Source organism: Mus caroli, chromosome 9 (genome assembly GCF_900094665.2).
Source record: "Mus caroli chromosome 9, CAROLI_EIJ_v1.1, whole genome shotgun sequence".
NCBI lineage: Eukaryota > Metazoa > Chordata > Mammalia > Rodentia > Muridae > Mus > Mus caroli.
The window spans coordinates 44704464-44723825 of NC_034578.1; the positions used below are offsets into that span (position 1 = coordinate 44704464).

At 46.8% G+C, this 19362-nt stretch overlaps 1 protein-coding gene across 6 annotated transcripts in view; it reads left to right on the top strand.

The window, feature by feature from the left end:
• Cadm1 (cell adhesion molecule 1) overlaps positions 1 to 9329 on the top strand; it is a 322424-nt gene extending 313095 nt beyond the window's left edge. For 5 of the 6 annotated variants that reach the window (XM_021171380.2, XM_029481674.1, XM_029481673.1 and 2 more), the window contains 2 exons: positions 4190 to 4321; positions 6290 to 8789. In XM_021171380.2, coding sequence (XP_021027039.1) covers positions 4190 to 4321; positions 6290 to 6408 — 251 coding nt within the window. In that variant the 3' untranslated portion in view covers positions 6409 to 8789. Of the gene's footprint in view, positions 1 to 4189; positions 4322 to 6289 lie in introns of all 6 variants that reach the window. The other variant, XM_021171384.1, reaches the window with a different exon arrangement.
• Positions 9330 to 19362: the final 10033 nt, after the last annotated feature.

Below are 19362 nucleotides of genomic sequence, written 5' to 3' on the forward strand. Positions count from 1 at the left end.
TGTCTCATCTTGTTGCCAACTTGACATTCTGGAAGCAACTTAGAAACCTCACCTGCAACCACGTTGTTTCAGCTTCTTACCAGAAGAAAAGCTAACTCACAGTTATAAGTAACTCATGATGTATCTGTCACCCTTAGAACTACACAAGTGGTGCAGGATGGGACGGGACAGAACAGGCAAACCAGAAGTTGTACCACAACAACTTGTCTCGCTCAGTGTTCGGTGTTGTGCAGTTTAGACTTGCATCCACCTCACTCGTTATCTGAATGTGTGTGTGGAGTTCACTACACACAGACCGTGGTTAACCGAAGCGAGAGTGACTGTCTTTGTATATGCACGTACCACGCATGTATTTGACATTCCTCTCCAGGACAACAAGGACACACCTTTATCCCAAAATAGAAACGTGCTAACACTGGCGACTATATATGAGGAAGAATCGTATCTGCTTAGGAAGCAAGAAAGCAAGATTGCACAAGCCCCAGAGGTTTCCCTTTGCCTGAAGTTAGGCTCCTTTATAAGAGCTTACACCCCCACAGTCACTTCTCACCTGAGAAGCTGCAACAACGCAAACAGCAAAGGGCACAGGACCCACATGGATGCATGGACTTCCTCTGAGGAACAAGAACTTCCACTGATGGGGACGGACGCCCATGGCCTTCCCACCTAGTAATTCTCAGGACCCAACCTTAATTCTCACCTTGTGATCAGGACAGGTGAGATGGAGGCTGGCAGACTTTACCAGGGATCTTCCCACCATCTCCTGTTTCAATCCATCACCTGTCAGCCAAGTGCATCCCTCTAGCATCGCATGCTGCTGCTCTCTGTAACCAGCAAGGTGCCAGCAGCAGGTATGGGTGGTGCTCACCCGGTAGCAAGTGACCAGCATCACCCCTTCCACTTTGGACCAATCCACGGCACCATTGGAATCTCCTCCCATCCCACAAGAAGAAATAGAAGAGACAGTGAGAAACAACTGCTCTCCCCAGGGGAAGCCAGACCATGACAGGCACTTAGGAACAGTCACGGCTCTATTACTACCTCCCATGGTCAGCCAGGGGTGGGAGTGGGGAGGAGGAGAGGTGGGAAGAGGCGGCGCGGAGCTCATAACCAGCAGTGTTCCCTGTAAATTAAACATCAGTTACCCTCTGTGTCCATCTGCTATAATGGAAGGTAGGAAAAGTGTCTTGATGATGAACTGGCGGTGGTAAACTTTCTGATCAAAGTGAATATAGAAAGATTACACTTATAAATAAGTATCTCAAAAGTGTTTGTGTGTCCTTGAGGGTAGGGAAGAGAAGTCGAACAGGTATCTAGTGTGGACTGTGTGCAGGGGGAAATAGCTAGACTGAGCACATTTGGAGAGCACAGGTCAGATGAGGAGGGAGGTAAGGAATCCCACAGATAATAGTTTTTACCCTTGTTTTGAGAAGGTTCACAGTCCTTCCATATTCCTACCCTTCCCCAAAGCTCAAACATACCACCACGTCTCTCTGGAGATGGAGAAATTGGTCTTTTAATAGTGAACAGGAATTGCCTGCCTCCGGTGGCTGGGGACTGTCTTAAACAGCTTCTAGAGACGTCCATGTACCCTCATGTCCTCTTACATGGCTCCTCCCCCTCTCCCTTGCCTCGTGTAGCTGTTTTCCCTCTTCTCTATCACTGTCCCAAGTCTAAGACACTCAGAGTTTGTTAAAATACAGTCAAACTTCAATCGGTTTGAAGCGACTGAAGATGAGTCGATTTCATTCCCACACGGGAAACACGGCTGGCAGGCTTTGCTATTGCTCAGTCCCTGTGAGAACATTTAGGTGGTTTTGTGGTGGGCTGTGTCTCCACGATATAATGATCCTCCAGCAGGCACTGGGACCCAGTACCACCCTGTGATGCCTCTCCGTCAGCAGCTTGACTGGTTTTAGGATCACCATGGAAACACACTCAAGGATGTATCTTTGATGGTATCTCCAGAAAGATTTAACTGAAAAGAAAGGCCCAATCCTAAATGTGGGGTGGCTCCGTTCCATGGACCAGACTCCAGACCAATAGAAAGAAAAAAAGCAAGCCAAGGACCAGTGTCTGCTTCCTGCTTCCTGACTGGGGGTGCCGTGTGACCAGCTGCCCCACTCAGCCCTACCACCTTCCCTCCCTGTCATGATGGAGTCTGTCTTCAAAATGGGAACCAAAGCAAGCCCTCTGTTAACGTTATTTGAGGCCAGTGTTTTGTCCCTGAACAAGAACAGAAATTAATGTGCTCACACACACACGGTACTTCCCAACAATGGGCTGTTTCTTAAAAGGCAAAACGTTTCCATGATCACCTTCTGCTCCATGGAAAGGACTTTGAGGACAGTAGAGGCTGCATTGGCTGCAGTCAGCAACACTTGGGCTGAGACAGAAAAGAGATTCCTCACGACCACATCTCAAGCGGAGCTTATTAGACACGTTGCTGAAGAGGCTTGCACATCACGGAGTAGACTAATTGGCTGCAGCACTCTGCCTCCAACCCATCTCCATCCTCCAATTAAACTCCCATCATCCTGTTGTCCGGGCGACCTGCTGCTGCCTCTGACTTGGCATTTCTGTTGGGGTTTGAGGTTTGAGTTATTCCGTAGTCCTTCCAAAGCTAACTCCATGGAACACTTTAAATACTCCACGTTTTAATTGAAGCTCTTTAATTAAAGCACTTTCCATAGAAGCCACGGTCACGAGTTATTTTGCCACATCCTTCCGTGTTTAGTCTCCAAGCAGAATTGGAAATATCGATAGAAAGTGTGAGCCCTGCGCTCCCGCTGAAAGCGTTGTATCAGGTTTCGGCTCAGAAGAGTACCATTACCTTTAGCTGTCACGGATCTGTACACTTGATCGATAAACTTCAAATATTATTAGAGGTGGAGGCTTCAGAGATTTGCTCTGTTCTTTGGAGAGAGACAGAGATAAATCTTTCTTAGAAATTGACTTGAATTTGCACTCTCGGTCTTCCCGGTGAAACGCATTTCTCTTAGGCATCCAGCAACTACAAGGGGGGCAGATTTATAGGCCATGTGCTTCATGTACTGAAAGATTTAAATGGTAAATCCTTCACATATGACTTCACAAATCATGTAAAGTTAAAAGATTTTTACCGTTTCTGTTGCTGCTGTGCTTAAATTGTAAGGTACAGCCAGTAAATCATTTTAATGGAGGTGTCGTACTTGACTCAATAAAAAGAAAAAAAAAAAAGACAATGGTTTAGCTTCCACTCCAAAATGTTAATGTATTAATCAACGGGAGAATAATTGTTTCTTACTATGTTATAAATCTCAGGTGCCATTAGGATTTCAGCAAAAGGTGATGTAGCCACCACATTCCTAAATTACAGTTGTTTACCCTGCCATGCTTCCATCCTGCATCACCATAGCTCATTCTGGGTTCATTCTGAAGTTGTTCCCCAGCCAAAGAGCCAAAGGGGACACCCTGAGGGAGTGAGGCTTATAAGAGAAAACTAATTACATTTTGAGGGGTTAAATAACATCAAAACTGTCTGTGGTGAGGGGCAAGCATTCCTTTCCACCATACAGTTTTCTCTTTTTCTTTTTTTTTTTCCTTTTTTTTTTAATTAGGTTTTTAGATCTTAAATCAAGGCTCTCTCCTTCCTCACACCTTGTAAGTGTGGCTGGCATATTATATGCCTCTAGTCTTCACAAGCCTGCCTTGCTTCCTTCCCTTTGTGAGTTCTTCTGAGGAAGTGAGCTGTGGGACCTCTATCGTTCCCTCCCCTGCCCCCAGTTCCATAGCCCGAGGGTTCCCTCCGTGGTGTCCATAAATAGTTAGGCCACCCTCCTTAATTATTAGGAGCCAGAAGCCCCAGGATGTGTACAGTGGGCACTAAGAATAGGTGCGAACAGTCAGAATCCAGCACCTTCCCTCCCCCCCCCCCCCCCCCGACAGCCTCCTAAGCCCCCCCCCTCCCCATGCAGTAGCACTCCTGTGCTGCCTCTAATGAAATGGCCTTGTGGGGGAGAACAGATCAATTCTGGACTGGTCAGGTCAGGCTGTTCCCTCCGCGTAACTTGATCCGTCTGGTTTGTTCTCTCTGACTCCTCCATTAAAAAAAAGGAAGATGATCTTCTGACCCTGGAGGCAGTGTCCCTGGGGCCCTTGGTGTCTTGTCGTCCCTTCTACATCCCTGTTCCTCTTCTAATTTCAACAGATTCTCGAGCAGGTGAAGAGGGGACCATTGGGGCAGTGGACCACGCAGTGATTGGTGGCGTCGTAGCCGTGGTGGTGTTTGCCATGCTATGCTTGCTCATCATTCTGGGCCGCTATTTTGCCAGACATAAAGGTAAGCGGGGTGCTCTGGCAGGCTGGAGCAACATGTCACCACAGCCCTGGCTCTGGGGGGGCTTCACTGCTGGCATTATAGTAGGCAGTTTGGTGTAAAGGACGGCACAGCCTATATGGTTTCTAAATCAGAGAGAAGGGGATTGGGGCGGATGGAGAAACCTTAGCCACGGCTGCTGAGGACTCTGCGGGAGGATTTCGATTCCCTCTGAATACAAAGCGGTGTAAGTCTGCGGTTCTCCAGTCTACATTTGGGAGTAGAGTCAAAATGGTAAGGTCAGGGCTGGCATGACAAGGAGCCTGAGCCCTGGAAGGTTGTGTATGCATGGCAAGCATAGCCACAGCCTGCTCGCTTCCCAGGAGACAGGAGGACCCATTTGCTGCCCCTGAACTCTGAGTAAGCTGGTCCCCAGAGCCAGAATATTTCCCTCTCGATGTGATATGCCTGGGCTTTGTTGGTTTTTTTTTTTTTTTTAATCCTTTGCCTTAAAAGCCACATAAATATGTATTTTTTAAATTATCGGGGCAATTGATTTAAATTGCCATTAATCATCACACTTACCAACTGTGCAGACTGGATGGGCAATCATCTTTGCCGATGCTCTTCCTCTCTGCCTCATGCTGCTCTGGGCCTCTTCTCCCCTCCTGGTAATTTAGTCTTTCTTTTCTTTGTCGGCCCTTGTCTTTCTCAGTTGTTTTTCTCAAGCATTGTGCACTGAGCTTTGGGACAGAGGGGGAGGGAGGTGTAAATGCTTGCATACAGCTTGATTGTTACTTGGGTTTGGGGAAGGTCCCTGGAGCCCAGCAGTGGAGGTCCAGGGTACTTAACAAAAGCCTTTAGGATCCAGAAGTGTCTGTCTGAAGCACAGAACAGTTGGGGAGCCCTGGAGCTGTGTGGGTCAGAACCTCTGCCTTTCAGTGCTTAGCTTGGTAAAGCCAGAGAGTGGAGCAGAGTGTGCACAGCATCTGTGGAGGATCAGGGGAAGGGGATGCACGTGCAAGCTCTCTCTGCAAGAGAGGACATAGCAAGGGAACAGTTGACCACCTGCTTGCTCAGCTTATCACTTTAAGATCTGAGAGTTCCGCAAAATGTCTTAGGCTTTTTTTTAAGTCAGAACATACTGGTAAGTGGATGATCAGATTTCCCCAGGCAGTTTGAGCTCTACCTGCCTGCTACTCCAAGGTGAAGTCTTGTCTCTCTCCATGTAAACGTTTGGGATTTGGTGATAGAAATGTCACCAACTTGGTTAATGTTCTGTCTATTGTCATTATAAAGTGGCTGTGACAATTAGCAAATCCATGAATCGGGGTCCAGGCTCCAGTCAGGTGGTGAGAAAGAATCCCTTGCTCATGAAGACAGAGCCCAAGCCTCCACTGCAGCCCTTAAAATGTCAGATCACCTCCTCTGTCTGTAGCCCCTCTCTGAAACGGAAGGCACAGGGAAAACAGCCCTTACCCAGCGCATCACAGTCTCCCCTGTGGGTAGCCAGTAGCAATTCATGAAGCCAGGAGACTATGGTTGGAGTAACTGATTCAAGATGGCAGTAGAAGCATCTTTGGGGCCCTAATTCATTTATTGGCTAATTGCTCTTCCTTGCTTTGGTCTTTAACCATGTGCGAACATTTCTTGTCATCGGTCTTTGGTGTTCACTGTTAATTCGGTAGTCAGCAGCTCTCCAGCTTTCTGCATTTTAGCCCCACTCACGCCTTCTTCTCTGGTCATGATCACTGCTCTAATGTCTCGTTTGCTGAATTACATCGCAGCGGCTCAGTTGGAGTGGTTACCTTTGGAGCCCGGGATTCCCATCTGTCTCACCCACCCTGCTCTCTTCTTCCTATTGTTTTTTCCCCCCTCTGCTGCCTGCACACCACTTCGGCTGATGATGGCCATAAAGCAACTTGCCATCTCTGTACCACTTCTCACAGAGGCCACCAGAGAGTCACAGTGCTTTACCCCTTCATCTTTCAGGTACATACTTCACTCATGAAGCCAAAGGAGCCGATGACGCAGCAGACGCAGACACAGCTATAATCAATGCAGAAGGAGGACAGAACAACTCCGAAGAAAAGAAAGAGTACTTCATCTAGATCAGCCTTTTTGTTCCAATGAGGTGTCCAACTGGCCTGTTTAGATGATAAAGAGACAGTGATACTGGAACTTGCGAGAAGCTCGTGTGGTTTTTTGTTTTGTTTTGTTTTTTTATGAGTGGGTGGAGAGATGCGAGACTGGGAAGGCTTGGGATTTGCAATGTACAAACAAAAACAAAGAATGTTCTTTGAAAGTACACTCTGCTGTTTGACACCTCTTTTTAATCTGGTTTTAATTTGGTTTGGGTTTTGGGTTTTTGTTTTCATTTATATTTCTTCCTACCAAGTCAAACTTGGGTCCTTGGATTTGGTTTTGGTAGATTGCAGAAAATTCTGTGCCTTGTTTTTCATTCGTTTGTTGTGTTTCTTCCCTCTTGCCCATTTATTTTTCCCAAAATCAAATTTGTTTTTTTCCCCTCCCAAACCTCCCATTTTTTGGAATTGACCTGCTGGAATTCCTAAGACTTTCTCCCTGTTGCCAGTTTCTTTTATTTGTGTTAACGGTGACTGCTTTCTGTTCCAAATTCAGTTTCATAAAAGGAAAACCAGCACAATTTAGATTTCATAGTTCAGAATTTAGTGTCTCCATGATGCATCCTTCTCTGTTGTCGTAAAGATTTGGGTGAAGAAAAAAAAAGAAAAAAAAAGAAAAAAAAAAAAAGAAAACACTGAAAACTCTTTGCTGCTGCCCATGTCTTAAATATGTAGAGCAGCGAAGACTAGAAACGTAGACTGTGACCCAGACGCTGTCGTCTGCTGTGGATCTTCATTACTGTACAGGGTTATCTGCAAGTGAGGTGTGTCGCAATGAGATTGAATCTGTCGTGAATTCTTTATCTGTAGGCGGCTCAGTATAGATTACCCCACGCTGTGCAGAAAGATTTTGGAGTGGAAAGGTCTCCTCCTTCCTCGTTGCCCTAAACAGACCCGACATGTGAGGTCTGTCTGTTTTATGTAAGTGGACAAATTTGAGATGTCACAGGAGGGGAAGCAGGGAGGGGGTACGACAGTTCTGCTCTGATTATTTCTACTCTCAACAATTCCATCCACCTTTCCCAATTGGCCTTACTGCTCACTAATGCAGGAGAGAGCAAGTCCGTGTGCCGTGTGACTGACTGGAGGGGACAGGCTTTGTTTAGGTTTTTTTTACCCCCACTTTGGTTTTGGTTCTGGGTTGTTTGGCTTTGTTTTTGTTTTCCTTTGTTCTCATTAAGGACGGCAGTGGGCTGTGTCCTGTGTGTACTGTATGTTACAGACACCGTCCTGCTGGGACACTTGTCCTGCTGGGATTCCCAGCTCCCACCCCCAACTCCTCTCTCATTCCTTCAGATTTGGCTTGACAAAGGCAGGAGGTACAAAAGAAGGGCCAGTATCGTTCTGGAAAGGTCAGAGCCCAGAGTCGAGGTGGGAAAGTGGCATAGAGGGATTTCCAGTTACTTAATCAAAACTCAAAACGTGAGTGTTTCTGTCTTTCGTGCACTAGGCCTGGCTTCTTTCCTCAGCCTTAAGAACCATCTGCCAAAAACTCCTCATCTCGAATGATGGCAGCCAGAGAGCATAGCTACTAAAATAAGTTTCCGTGAACATATCTTATGCCGGAGCCTGGGGGGAAGATAGAGGAGCGAAGGAACCCTTTGCATTCTCTAAAGCTAAGTGGGGGTTTGCAGAAGTGCTGAGGTCATCTAGCAGTAGTTCTGAAGGACAGAACCTAAACTCTTACCACACGTGTCGGTGAGCTCCAGACTCCAAAACAGCCCCTCTGGAAAGATGGCATCAGGAAAGATAGATCTATCTATATATATAAATATATAAATATATATTATATATAACATTTTCAGTCAGTACTTTTGGATTTTGCAAGGTGCATTTTTACTATTGTTACATTATGTGGAAAACTTACGCTGATTTATTTAAGGGGAAAAAAGTGTCGACTCTGTTCTTTGAAAGCGTATTTCTTTTTCTTGTCTTTATTTTAACTTCTGATAGAACCACTGCAATATGGGGGCCTTTTGGGAACGGACTGGTTTGTAAAGGAAAATTCATTACGGAGCAGTGTTTTGTTAACCCCTCTCCTGCCCCTAGGCACTTAACCAAGACAAAAAGCCACAAGGAACATCCCTTTTTCAAAAATTTTATAATGTGCATCTATTCCGAGCCCTTAGCACCCATCCTGACCATAGTGACCATATCAAAGGGTGACAACCAGTTAGCATGTCCTTGAAAGGGTTTTTCAGCTGTTCTTTTTAGAAAAAAAAATATAAAAAAAATATAAAAAAAAAACAAAAAAACAAACAAACAAACAAAAAAAACTACCATTGTTCACAGAATTGGCATCTCATTTTCGGGACCGCCCATCTTTCTGTTTTGACAAGTGTACAGTAGTGCAGTGTTCTGATGTAACTTTATGGCTTACAATGTTGACATGTCTCAGGTTCCTGTGTTTCGATTGGTGTTTTTCCGTCTCAGGTAGATTGCAAAGTGTAGGCCCCACACATTGGAAAAATAATAATAATAATAATAAATAATAATAATAATAAAACAAAGCAAAAACAGGAAATTATGGATTTTAGTTGTATATTGGTTTATGTATTTTTCTTAAGTATACAGTGCACTGTTTGAAATGTGTTGTTGAGTATTACTTTGTACAGGTTGATCACTTTTTTAGAGTGAAGAAAGAACAAACTTGGGGTTTTTTTTTTTTGTGTGTGTTTTTTTAAAGGAGTATAAAATAATGAAGGATGTATAATTGATGCCAAATAAGCTTGTTCTTTAGTCACGATGACGTCTTGTTTTTCCCTCTAGGCCAGTTCTGTTTCTAAGGTGTACAAGGACCATGTTACAGTGTAAGAAACTCCACATCCGTGTGTTCCCATTCGCATTTTGTATCGGTTCATGTATACCATTTTTACAAAAAGAAAAAAGAAAAAAAAAGAAGTACTATAAAATATCTGTCTTCTTAATAAAAAAATTAATGTTACAAGTGATCCTTTAAATCTCTTTCTGGATTCTTAAAACACACGGCCTCTGGTCCCAGCTTCCTCTCCTAGGACCTTGTGTCGGGCCCAGAGCGCTGGCAATGGTGGCTAGGAAGTGGCTACGAGCTGGGTCTCTCTCTCTCTCTATCTACCTATCTCTATCTCTCTATCTCTCTATCTCTCTTTCTCCTTCTCACCCTTGTCCTATCCTCTTCCACCCTCACAGTAGACAGGAGAATCCGGTGTTCGGCTGGACAGAGTTGCCTGCAGTGGGCGAGGTGCTTTGTGCAGGTGTGCGAAGCATAGTTGCCGGGGAACGCGCCTCCTGTGGATATGTCCACCACCACCCTCCCTGCCTCCACCCACCACCCACTCACTTCCCTGTTTTGCCTGCTCCACCCGCCTTTTTCTTTGGGAGTCCGTGTCTTAACAATTCATACTTCCTTCTTCCTTTTAAAATTCTCTCCTTTCACAAAATGAAGAGGTGCGCTGCTGGGTCGGCTGCCTACGGATTGTTCTCACTTACCGTTTAGGTCTTGGAGACTTCAGGCCCGGGTGGACTTGGAGAGCCAGCAGCATGGAATCACCATCCTTGCCTTGCAGGCGAAGTTAGCAATGACCACACTTGTTGTCCACGAGCACAAACCTGGCCACCCCTAAGTGCCCTTTCTCACCGTTCACCCAGCTCTCGCTGAGTCCCCCCTCTGTCTGTCAGGTAACCAGGAAGGTGTGGCAGGGAGAGACAAGGTAAGCCCCAAGAAAGACAAAGGCCGGGCATCTCATTTGGGGTTTTTACATCATGGTCTGGTTTCTGGTCTGTCTCTCGAGCAAAACATCACCAACAGAATCAGTTATGCAGTCACTAAATTGGGGCTGTGGGGGACACCGACATCTGTAAGTGGCCACAAGAGACTAAGGTACCAGTTACCTCAGTGAAGTGACCTCGGTTATAATTGCCACACCCCGGGCAATAATACAAACCAGTAGGTATTTCTTGGGGAAGGGGAGTAGGCAGAAACTGCCAGGTCTGCTCAGTGGAAGAGGCAGGAGCCTGGTCAGGTTTCCAAGGACATTAGAGAAGAAAAGTGAGTTAGGTGCAGAGGGCAGTGCACCCAGGCAGCAGGTAGCCATGTGAGGAGTGACGCGCTCATCCTCATAGTCTAGGCAGAACTTAGGGAATCCATTAGCTTGTCCCGCTTTTGCCAGAGAGCAAAGATAAACAGGGAAGATGATCTACCATATCTCTATAGGACAAGGGCAATTTAGGATAGCACTTGAGAGCCAAAGTAGACCCATCTTGGATTTAGATAACTGTCCCACCTTTACTAGCTGTGAAGCCTCTGGCATGTTACCCTCTGGCTTGTTTTGTTGGGTGAGGCAAGATGATTCGTTATAACCTCAGAGATCATTAGAGGACAGAGAATAGATAGATACACAGTCCTGGGCTGGGAGTTGAGCTCAGCGGCAAAGCAAGCATGAGGTCTTGAGTTCCATCTTCAGCACACCAGAACGATAAGAAACTGGTGCTTAGGCAGTATAGGCGCAGATAGGAAGTGAGCACTCATTACATGTTCATTCTACTGTAATGTTGATTTAGAAGGACAAGGTTGCCTGTGGCTATAAGAACTGGCCACTCCTTGGAGAAAACTGTCTGTGTGGACTCTTCATGCCTTTATGAATTTTTGCATAGACTATTTAAGGACTTCCTCATCATGGTTCATCAATATACTTATTTGTAGTTACACTGAGCCACATGGCATGCTGTATGTGCGATGTCCTTACCCATCTCCTTGCCTATACCATGAGGTTCCAGGTTCAACCTCAGCCCACAGAGCAGCGACCCTGCTGGTCATCGAACTGAGGCAAATACTGGGTGGTAGCTTGGCTCTTGAAGCACAGTAGGGCATGCAAATGAGAAAGAGCCTCAAGCCACTACACAGTTGACATGTTTCCCAGGTCCCTCTTAGTATAACACAAAAAATATAGTCCTTGCTTCCTCTAGAAGACTCTCGAAAATGTTTGGCCTGATTGTGTTCTCCAAATACATCAACTAGAACCCCAAGGTGATATCCAGGTGTTAATTGGTGCAATCTTTTACTGTCCCCTATCTAGTTGCATTGTTACTCTTATACCATGGACTTGCTCTATAGAGAGCTGTTCCTCTGAGTCTGTCATCCAGACCCTTAAAGCAGTCATACAGTCATCACAAGACCCTCCTTAAGTAAGACATTTCTGTTGTGTTATAAAATGTGGCCTCAGATTCCTAATGCACCTGTTTGCCAGGCTACCACAAGTATTTAATCATAAAGTCATATTCCTTCAGTAACTTCCATACTCTCACAGATAGTTCAGGGGGAAAAAAAAAAAAAACAACTCCAAAACGAAGCTGAAATGACCTGACCCCAGAGGTTCTTCACTATTGTCCAGACAGGCTCACAGCCACTCTGACAGAGGGTGTATAGTGACTTCTTAGCAAGTAGCAGGGCTTAAAGGGCCAGCAGTCAAGTGCTGGTTGCCTAGCCCAACTTTGTAGTTTCAGTCTCTATTTCAAGCTTTGACTAGGCAGGCCCATCCCTAACTAGGTAGCTCGTTGTGAGGCCTTGAAGACGTGTGCCTGTGCACACCAAGTTTAGCATCCTTGGTCCACCTGACCCTGAGACCTGCTAGCACTGGTATACGTGGTCCTCCTTTGGGGGAGGATGATCTTTTTGGTAATGGCTGTAAGGTAATATTAGCATGTATCACCAGGGCCCTTCAGAGTGAAGTTCCACAGGTTAGAAAAATTCAGAGTATGCCCTGCCTTATTTCTCCTCATATAGAAATGCTAAAGTATACCTCTAGTAGAAGCTGTGGGGTGCTGGAGCCCCACACCACCTTACCTGGTTATGAAGGAGGGTATGGGCACCAAGATAAGAGCACCCCAAAGTCCAGACCTGAACATCTAATGCTTTCGAGTCTTACTGATATCAGCATCCAGGCTCTTTTGCATAATAGGAAACGGCATGCTTTCTTTTAAGGGTGATGTTTTGTTTGCTTGTTTGTTTGCTTAGGAGTTTTGTTTTTGCTTTTCATGTAAATCCCCTGGTGGCCAGTGTGAGAACTACAAGTCTTGGTTATCTAAATGCGGATAGAATTAATTTCAAGACCACTGCCTTTTCTCTGCGCACACTCAATGCACGTACGCGCTTGCGTGCGTGTGCACACACACACACACACATCCTGCCTTTGCTCCCTCCTAATCCTTTAAAGTATTGGGTTGGGGAGTCAGGACCACTACGGAGGAGCAAAGCAACCCACACCGTGGGCCAAGACCTCTCCGGCTGTCCTCCATACATATTCTGGCTCACGCTCATATTTCAGACATGCCTGCCTTAAATCTTCCTTAAGTGCTATCTTCTCAGGTTAATTAATCACCAGGCTTAAACTTGCTGTTACCAGCAGGAAGTCCATCCTGAAGTCAGCAATGTTACGATTGCATCTTCTAATACTGTTTATCCTGCATTAGTGTTTACTTAGGGGGAAAATTGATCCGTAATTGATATTTCAGTCTTCCAGAGCTGGTGTTGGAAGAGTCTAATGCAAGCCTTTAATAGCAAGCAAATATTTAAATCCCTTAATGGTTGCTGGATATTGAAATGTGTGACTTTATTACTCTTTTCGGTTTGTTTTCTCTGTAGTTGTGTATTTCATCCCTTAAACTTGCAACGGATGCTGGCAGGCTCCAGTCTAGCTAATCCACAAGAGCTGTTTGCCCAGACACAGCAGTCCTGATTAAAAAGTATTGCTATGGATGGGGGTCTTCTACACTAATCAGTCTCTGTTAGCTAGTGACGAAATGCTATCCATCTCTCTCTCTCTCTCTTTCTCTCCCTCTCTCTAGGCCTGTTTTCTCTAACCTCCTCTCCCAGAATAAAGTGATGGGGGCAGCTATAGTGTCGCAGTTAGGAGCATGAATCTTTTATCGTTTGGACAAGGAAGGGGAAATGCCATTACTGTCAACTGAAATGTCCTACTTGGGTTTTTTGCTCCTGCTTCGCTGCCAAAGCCCATTGCTGCTGCTCACAGCTGTTCTTGATGGCTTGATCCTTAACACAGCCAGAAATGCAGCCGGGAGACACTTAAGACAGTTTATGGAAAATAATAGATTTCCTTGCAGAGACACCAAAGCCTCGAGAAGGGTCTGGATTCGCGTTAGACCCAGCCAAGATCACCAGTTCTCCCCCTTTCTGGCCTCAGTTACAAAGCCTCATGCTCAGAAAGGAGCAGGCCCTCTTGAATTCTGTTTTCCTGGTTGGTTTCTATCCACACCCGCAAGTCTCTGCCTCTGGAGCCCTTTGTCTCAGCACTCGCCCGCAGCCACCTGAGAGAAGAAACAGTATCTCCACACATGGACAGAAAAGACGCTGCGATGTGGAAAAGAAGTCCCAGGAAAGCCAGCCGAGGTGAGCTGAGACTCACCTCACCAGCCTGGGTGCCCCAGAGACAGAAGGCGACTATCAGTGCCCTCTCAGCATAGGGGTGGAATCCTTCCTTACCCATGTGGCCAATCAGGAATGCCAAGAAGGCATAGTTATCTCTGCTCCCTTCGGCTATGCAACCCCATCACCTTGCCAACTCTCAGGCAGCCCTTAGTTAGAAGTCTCTGGGATGGACGTCCCCTTGGGCAGCCCAAAAGGGAGAGGCTTCAAATACTGGGAAAATACTTGCAAAAAAATAATTAAAATTTTTAAAAAATATATTGGGAAAGCTGCAAGAAGGACAAGACCCCAGACTTGCAGCTTCCAGACTGTTGATGCAAATTCAGGTCAAAAGCCATGGGTCCCCTACTGTGCCTGGAAGTGAAGGTAGATGGGTGCGACCAGACCAGCGGGCACCAGCCTATCTCTCTCCCTTTTCCTCTCTCTCATTGTGGTAGCAAGCATCCCCTGCTCGGTGCCACCACTCCCCACTGTTTTATTCTCAGCTCCTCCTAAATGGAAACCATTAATCATACTAAATTGTGCAATGATTCCACGATAGGGAGAATGCTGATGGCAAAAATCACTCTCCTTTGTTGTGCCAGGCAGGCAAAAGGCAGAAGTATTCGTTTGTCTTTTTGCGAGAGCCTGGTTCCTTGCAAGTGCTGACCATGTGTTTGCCCAGGCAGCTGCCTCTATGTGCACAGTTTATTTTAGCATCCAGCTAAGGCACCCCAACTGTTGACAGAAAACAAGGCTCCTAAGCCTCCTCCCCCTCATCCCAAGGACTGTCAGGAATACTTAAATCTGTGGGTGCCCTCACCCAAGGTCTTTCCCACCTCAAGGTCCCCCTTTGGGGGAGAGCTTAAGTGAAAATGGTGAGAATCCCAAAGGTGGTCTCCCTCGGGGTCAGCTGGCAAGGTAAGCTGTCTGTCCGTTCACCCTCCCCCTCCCACTCCCTACCCCACCCCCTACCCCCACTTCTGCCAGCTGGATTGTGGAGAAGCCAGGTGTGGGTACCAAGGAGGCTTTTTTTTTCCTTTTCAGAATTTGATGTCTGCTTCGCTTTCGACAGCCTCTTTGTAAGCCACCCCTTCTGAATTAGAATCATTTTCCAAAAGCTCTTAAGCTATGATTAATGCCAGGGCTGTTTTTAACAATCATCCTGCCAGTCTTAAGCTGTAGTCATTTTCAATAATTTGGAGCGCTCAAAGGCGAGCCAGGAGTTTGTTGACAACAAAACCCAGAAGAGCACAGTCAGGCAGCCACAAAAGATGGAAAAGCAAAGGGACCACTTGGGCTTAGCTGGCTTTCTGCTCCTAGAGTTTCACTGCTAAAAGTTTGATTGAACACTCACAATGCATTAAGGATCCAACCGTGAACATGGCTGGGCAAGAGGAATGCCAGCCTGGCTTTTGTGCTAACAAACGGGCAGTGTGTTTGGAGGGTTTCTGGTTTATTTATGGACACGTGTGGTTCATTCATACTGTCCCCAAATCAAAGAGCCTTCATTTGTCTTCCTTCTGCCAACCTTGAAGACCGAGAGAGAAGTACCATTCCTCCTGCTCTGGAGGCTGTTGGCTTCTCACGAATGCTGAACAGGTCTCTGGTTAGGAGTTGGGGGAACCGATGTGTGCCAGGCCATGTGTGAGAAATGAGCACTCTCTTTTTGATCTTGGCAAGTTCATTCGAGAGTGTCCACCTTTTTTGAAGCCCGGACCCAAAGAAGCCGTGGCAAAAGGCAGTGTGATCTCTGGTCTACCTAGCTCAGACTTCCACAGCACTTGGTTTTGGTTCATTGCTCTCTCCAGTAGGAAAGTGTTGGCTCTGGGCGATGCATTTCAACCCAGTGAGTTAGATGTGATTGGTAGATAGCTGTGCCTCAGTTTAACCCCGCCCCCAGGGTGTGTAGCCAGTGAGTAGGCTCCCAACAGAGCTGGGGGAGTTCTTGAGCTGATTCTCAAGACTTCCTTCAACCATGACTAGCAGCCTGGTCCCAGTCCCTCTCCCAGAATGAGCCTTCAAGAGGCTTTCCTCGGAGGCAGGAGTGAATAGTCCCTGGTTTCTGGGACTATGTTTCTGTTTTGGCTAGTGCTACTCTAAAAGGTATCAAAATCTCCCAGGGACATTCCAACACCTTTTTGATAGGGGTTCCTGGCAAGTTCTGTAGGTATCCTACCAGGGATCCTGAGCCTTTGAGGAAATGGCATTTCCTCGAGAGTATGTCTTCCCTTGTATTCCCTGCCTCTGTGCATTGCATCAGCCACTCCCCCAATCTAGAGACCTCATTCTCCCTTTTCCTGGTCCGTCTCTCACCTCCAGGATTTACCAGCCCCTGCCCATTGTCCTCGAAATGCTCCTCAAACTCCGCCTAACCTTGTTATTTGCATGTTATTTGCATGTCAACAACCCTGCCCGCCCCATCTCCCCCTCCAACCCAAAGACAGTGAAAGCCTCTCCCCTGGCTTCCTGGCTCTGTCCACCACCCCCATCACTAGACCCGATGACCTGCTCTAGGTTCCTCCTCTGCTCAGGCAAGGCTCCTTTGGGTTTACCATCAACACTCACAACATGCCTTCCCCTCGCTCTGGCCCTCAGTCCTGCTCCATGACCCCCAGCTACATGCCCCATGCTGTTCTATGCACCCAGACTGCTTCAGCAGCCTTCCCACCTCTGTGCCTTGGAAAATGAGGGAGGAGCGAGGGGCAAGGGAGGGGAGATCGAGTCCCTCCTGTGGGTTGATTCAGGATTCGTCCCTTCGCCTTTTCAGTCCCTCATTCTTACCTCAAGTTCTGTCCTTATCTCATATCTGGTCTATTTACTTTTCTGTCTCCCCCAAGTCAAAAAGTAAACTCCCTGAAGGTAGACACAGATCCAGCTCCCAACTCCAAAGCCAGTCCTGGCTCTGTGCTCGAAAATTATTGGATGATGAGAGACTATCTGTGATTGGATAAAAAGAGACCATCTATGATTGAATGGGTCTCCTGCCTGCTTCTTTTCTGGAAATAGGCAGATACAGCCTGTTCCCTCCTTCTTAGCCAGACATTCTAAAATATTTGCAACTCCTTCTGTGTGCTTTGATGAATTTGAATTTTGTTTCTTCCTATCGTGGTCTAAGTTGTGGGTTTGTTTGTTTTGTCTTTCCCCTGATGCCCTGTTCTCTCTCTAGGCTGGTTCATCCATAAATACAATGCACTGAAGTCCATAAGTACAACGCCCATATCATAGTTACTAAGATTTCCTGGGCTTGTGACTGCATCTGAGGCCTGGAAAGGAGATAAATGGGAATTCCAAAATCCAAAGGAGACAAGAAAACTGTCCTATCAGATGTATTAAGCAGTCAATTAAACACCTACAAAAAGACCATTGTCAACCAAACAGCAAGCTACAAGGAAACTAATTGTTTTAAAACCTCAGGCCTTAAGTGTGGGCAGTGTGGGCAGTGTGGGCTGCAGGCTCTCAGTGGAAGCCGGCTTCATTAGCATCTTGAGGTTCTAGGCCCTGTGAAGATTTCCAAGCCATCCCACCCCACCCCCCATCTTTCCTATCCCTGCCTCTGCCTTCTTATCCCATCCCTTGTCTTTTTCTCTCCACCTCGACCTTCTCTTTCCCCTTCCCCTTCTCCCCATCTCCTGAATCTCCCTCTCCTTGATTATATGAAACAGGCTCTGGGGGAAACCAGCCAAGGGAAGGAGCAGTGCTGACACGTGGTCAGCTGACCCTTGGCAAGGTCCCACCCCCCCCCAACCCCCACCCCCCACACGCCTGAGGGCTCAGCATGGCAAGCTCTTCTGCTCCAGATATGCACAGAACACTTGAGCTATAGTAAGTGTTCAATTAAACACCGGCTTTAGCCATTGATCTTCCCTGTACGGCAAGAGCGGCTGCAATCAGTATGGTTATGTGACCTGCACACTCAAGCTTCAAGGCTGCAGGGCAAGTTGTCCAGTGATGCTCCGGGCTTTAGAGGCCAGCTGCCTTCTGGGCCCCACAGCTAGGTTCCAGTGTGGGTTTTGTTTTGTTTTGTTTGTGCCTGGGTAGAGGGGTAGGGTAGTGATAATGAGCTGCAAAGCTGGGGGCCTGAGTAGTGTTTCCAGCTGGACTTTGGATTCAGCCTGTGGTGACCTTGGACAATTGCTGCTGCATCCCTGAGCCCTGCTCTTCTCTAAGGAGCCTCACTCTTGAATTGTTTCCAGTCCTTTGTAATTGTTTCCAGTGCTTTGATGTCTCAGTTCCAAGGCACCACCAGTGAGCAAAAATGATGCTGTTGTCCCAGGGCACTTAGAAGCCTGATAAAATGTACTGCCTGCCTTGAGTTGGAAATGTAAAAGCTGTAATAAGTGATGACTAATCCCCATTGTTGTTTCACGGTGTCCTTGCCATCTTGGGGTGGTCCAATTTGGGCCCCTTTTCTTTACAAATAAATAAACGCTTTTGTGAAGAATGGTTTCATTTGCACATAATTTTGACTCGTACAATTACTTCCATGACCTCTCCCCACAACTTCACCCAGGTGAAAAAGCCCCTTCGCCCTACAGCCCCCACCTTCCCCAGCTGCAGCCCCCCCCCCCATCGATGCTCTGTAAAGTAATTGTGCAATTAGGACAGAGAAGCCAGAGCCCCGAGTCTCTCCACATTGTATGTTGGGAGTCTGACTTTGACTCCGGCTTGCTGGAGTGGGTGAGCCGGCCCGTTATTAAAAAAACAATTATACTGTTAAGAAATCAGGAGCTCCACAAGTGAAGAGCATCGATTGGCAAGAGCTGGTCAGTTATCACCAGAAGGTCCTGACAACACACTAATAGGTTTTTCTGAAGATCCAATCAAATTTTCTAGGCAGAGGCTCGAGGTGTTCCACATGGGATAATGCTTGTCCTGTGTGGTATTGATTTCAGCGTGTGGCTCTCTCCTTTCTCCTTACGGACTCCCGCTTCTGCTGAGGCTACCTTCTCTCTCTCTCTCTCTCTCTCTCTCTCTCTCTCTCTCTCTCTCTCTCTCTCTCTCTTTCTCTCTGTAATAAAGACTTGAGCTTTGTAGCCCATGTTAACAGTGGGATGAGGGAGGGGGAGCCTCGGATACCTCCTTCTGCCCTTGACTGGGACCTCCACGTGCTATCTCTTTTGTTAGTCCACCCTTAAAGACAGCCGCATCATGGCTGTTTCTGCTCTGCTTCTCCCTGACCTTGTGGAGTGTGTTCTCATAGCTGCTTCCTGCCTAGCCAGCAGCTCTCTTAAAAGATTCAGTCAGAAAGCCTAGTGGGAAGGAGGGAATGAAACAGTGAGAAATCATGGAGGTTTCCCATCCCCATCACCACTAACTACCAAAAGAATAACTTAAAACTACAACATGGGAATAGCCTTGGCCCATGCTCAGGTGTGTGTGTGTGGGTAGTTGTGGCTATGGATGGTGAGAGGGACACAAGGCTACCAGGTACCATTGTAGTGACTGTTTGACCAGGGTGTCAGATCATAGGAGTCCATGAAGAAGGGATGAGGCTCCTCCTCCTCTGCTAGCCGAGCTCC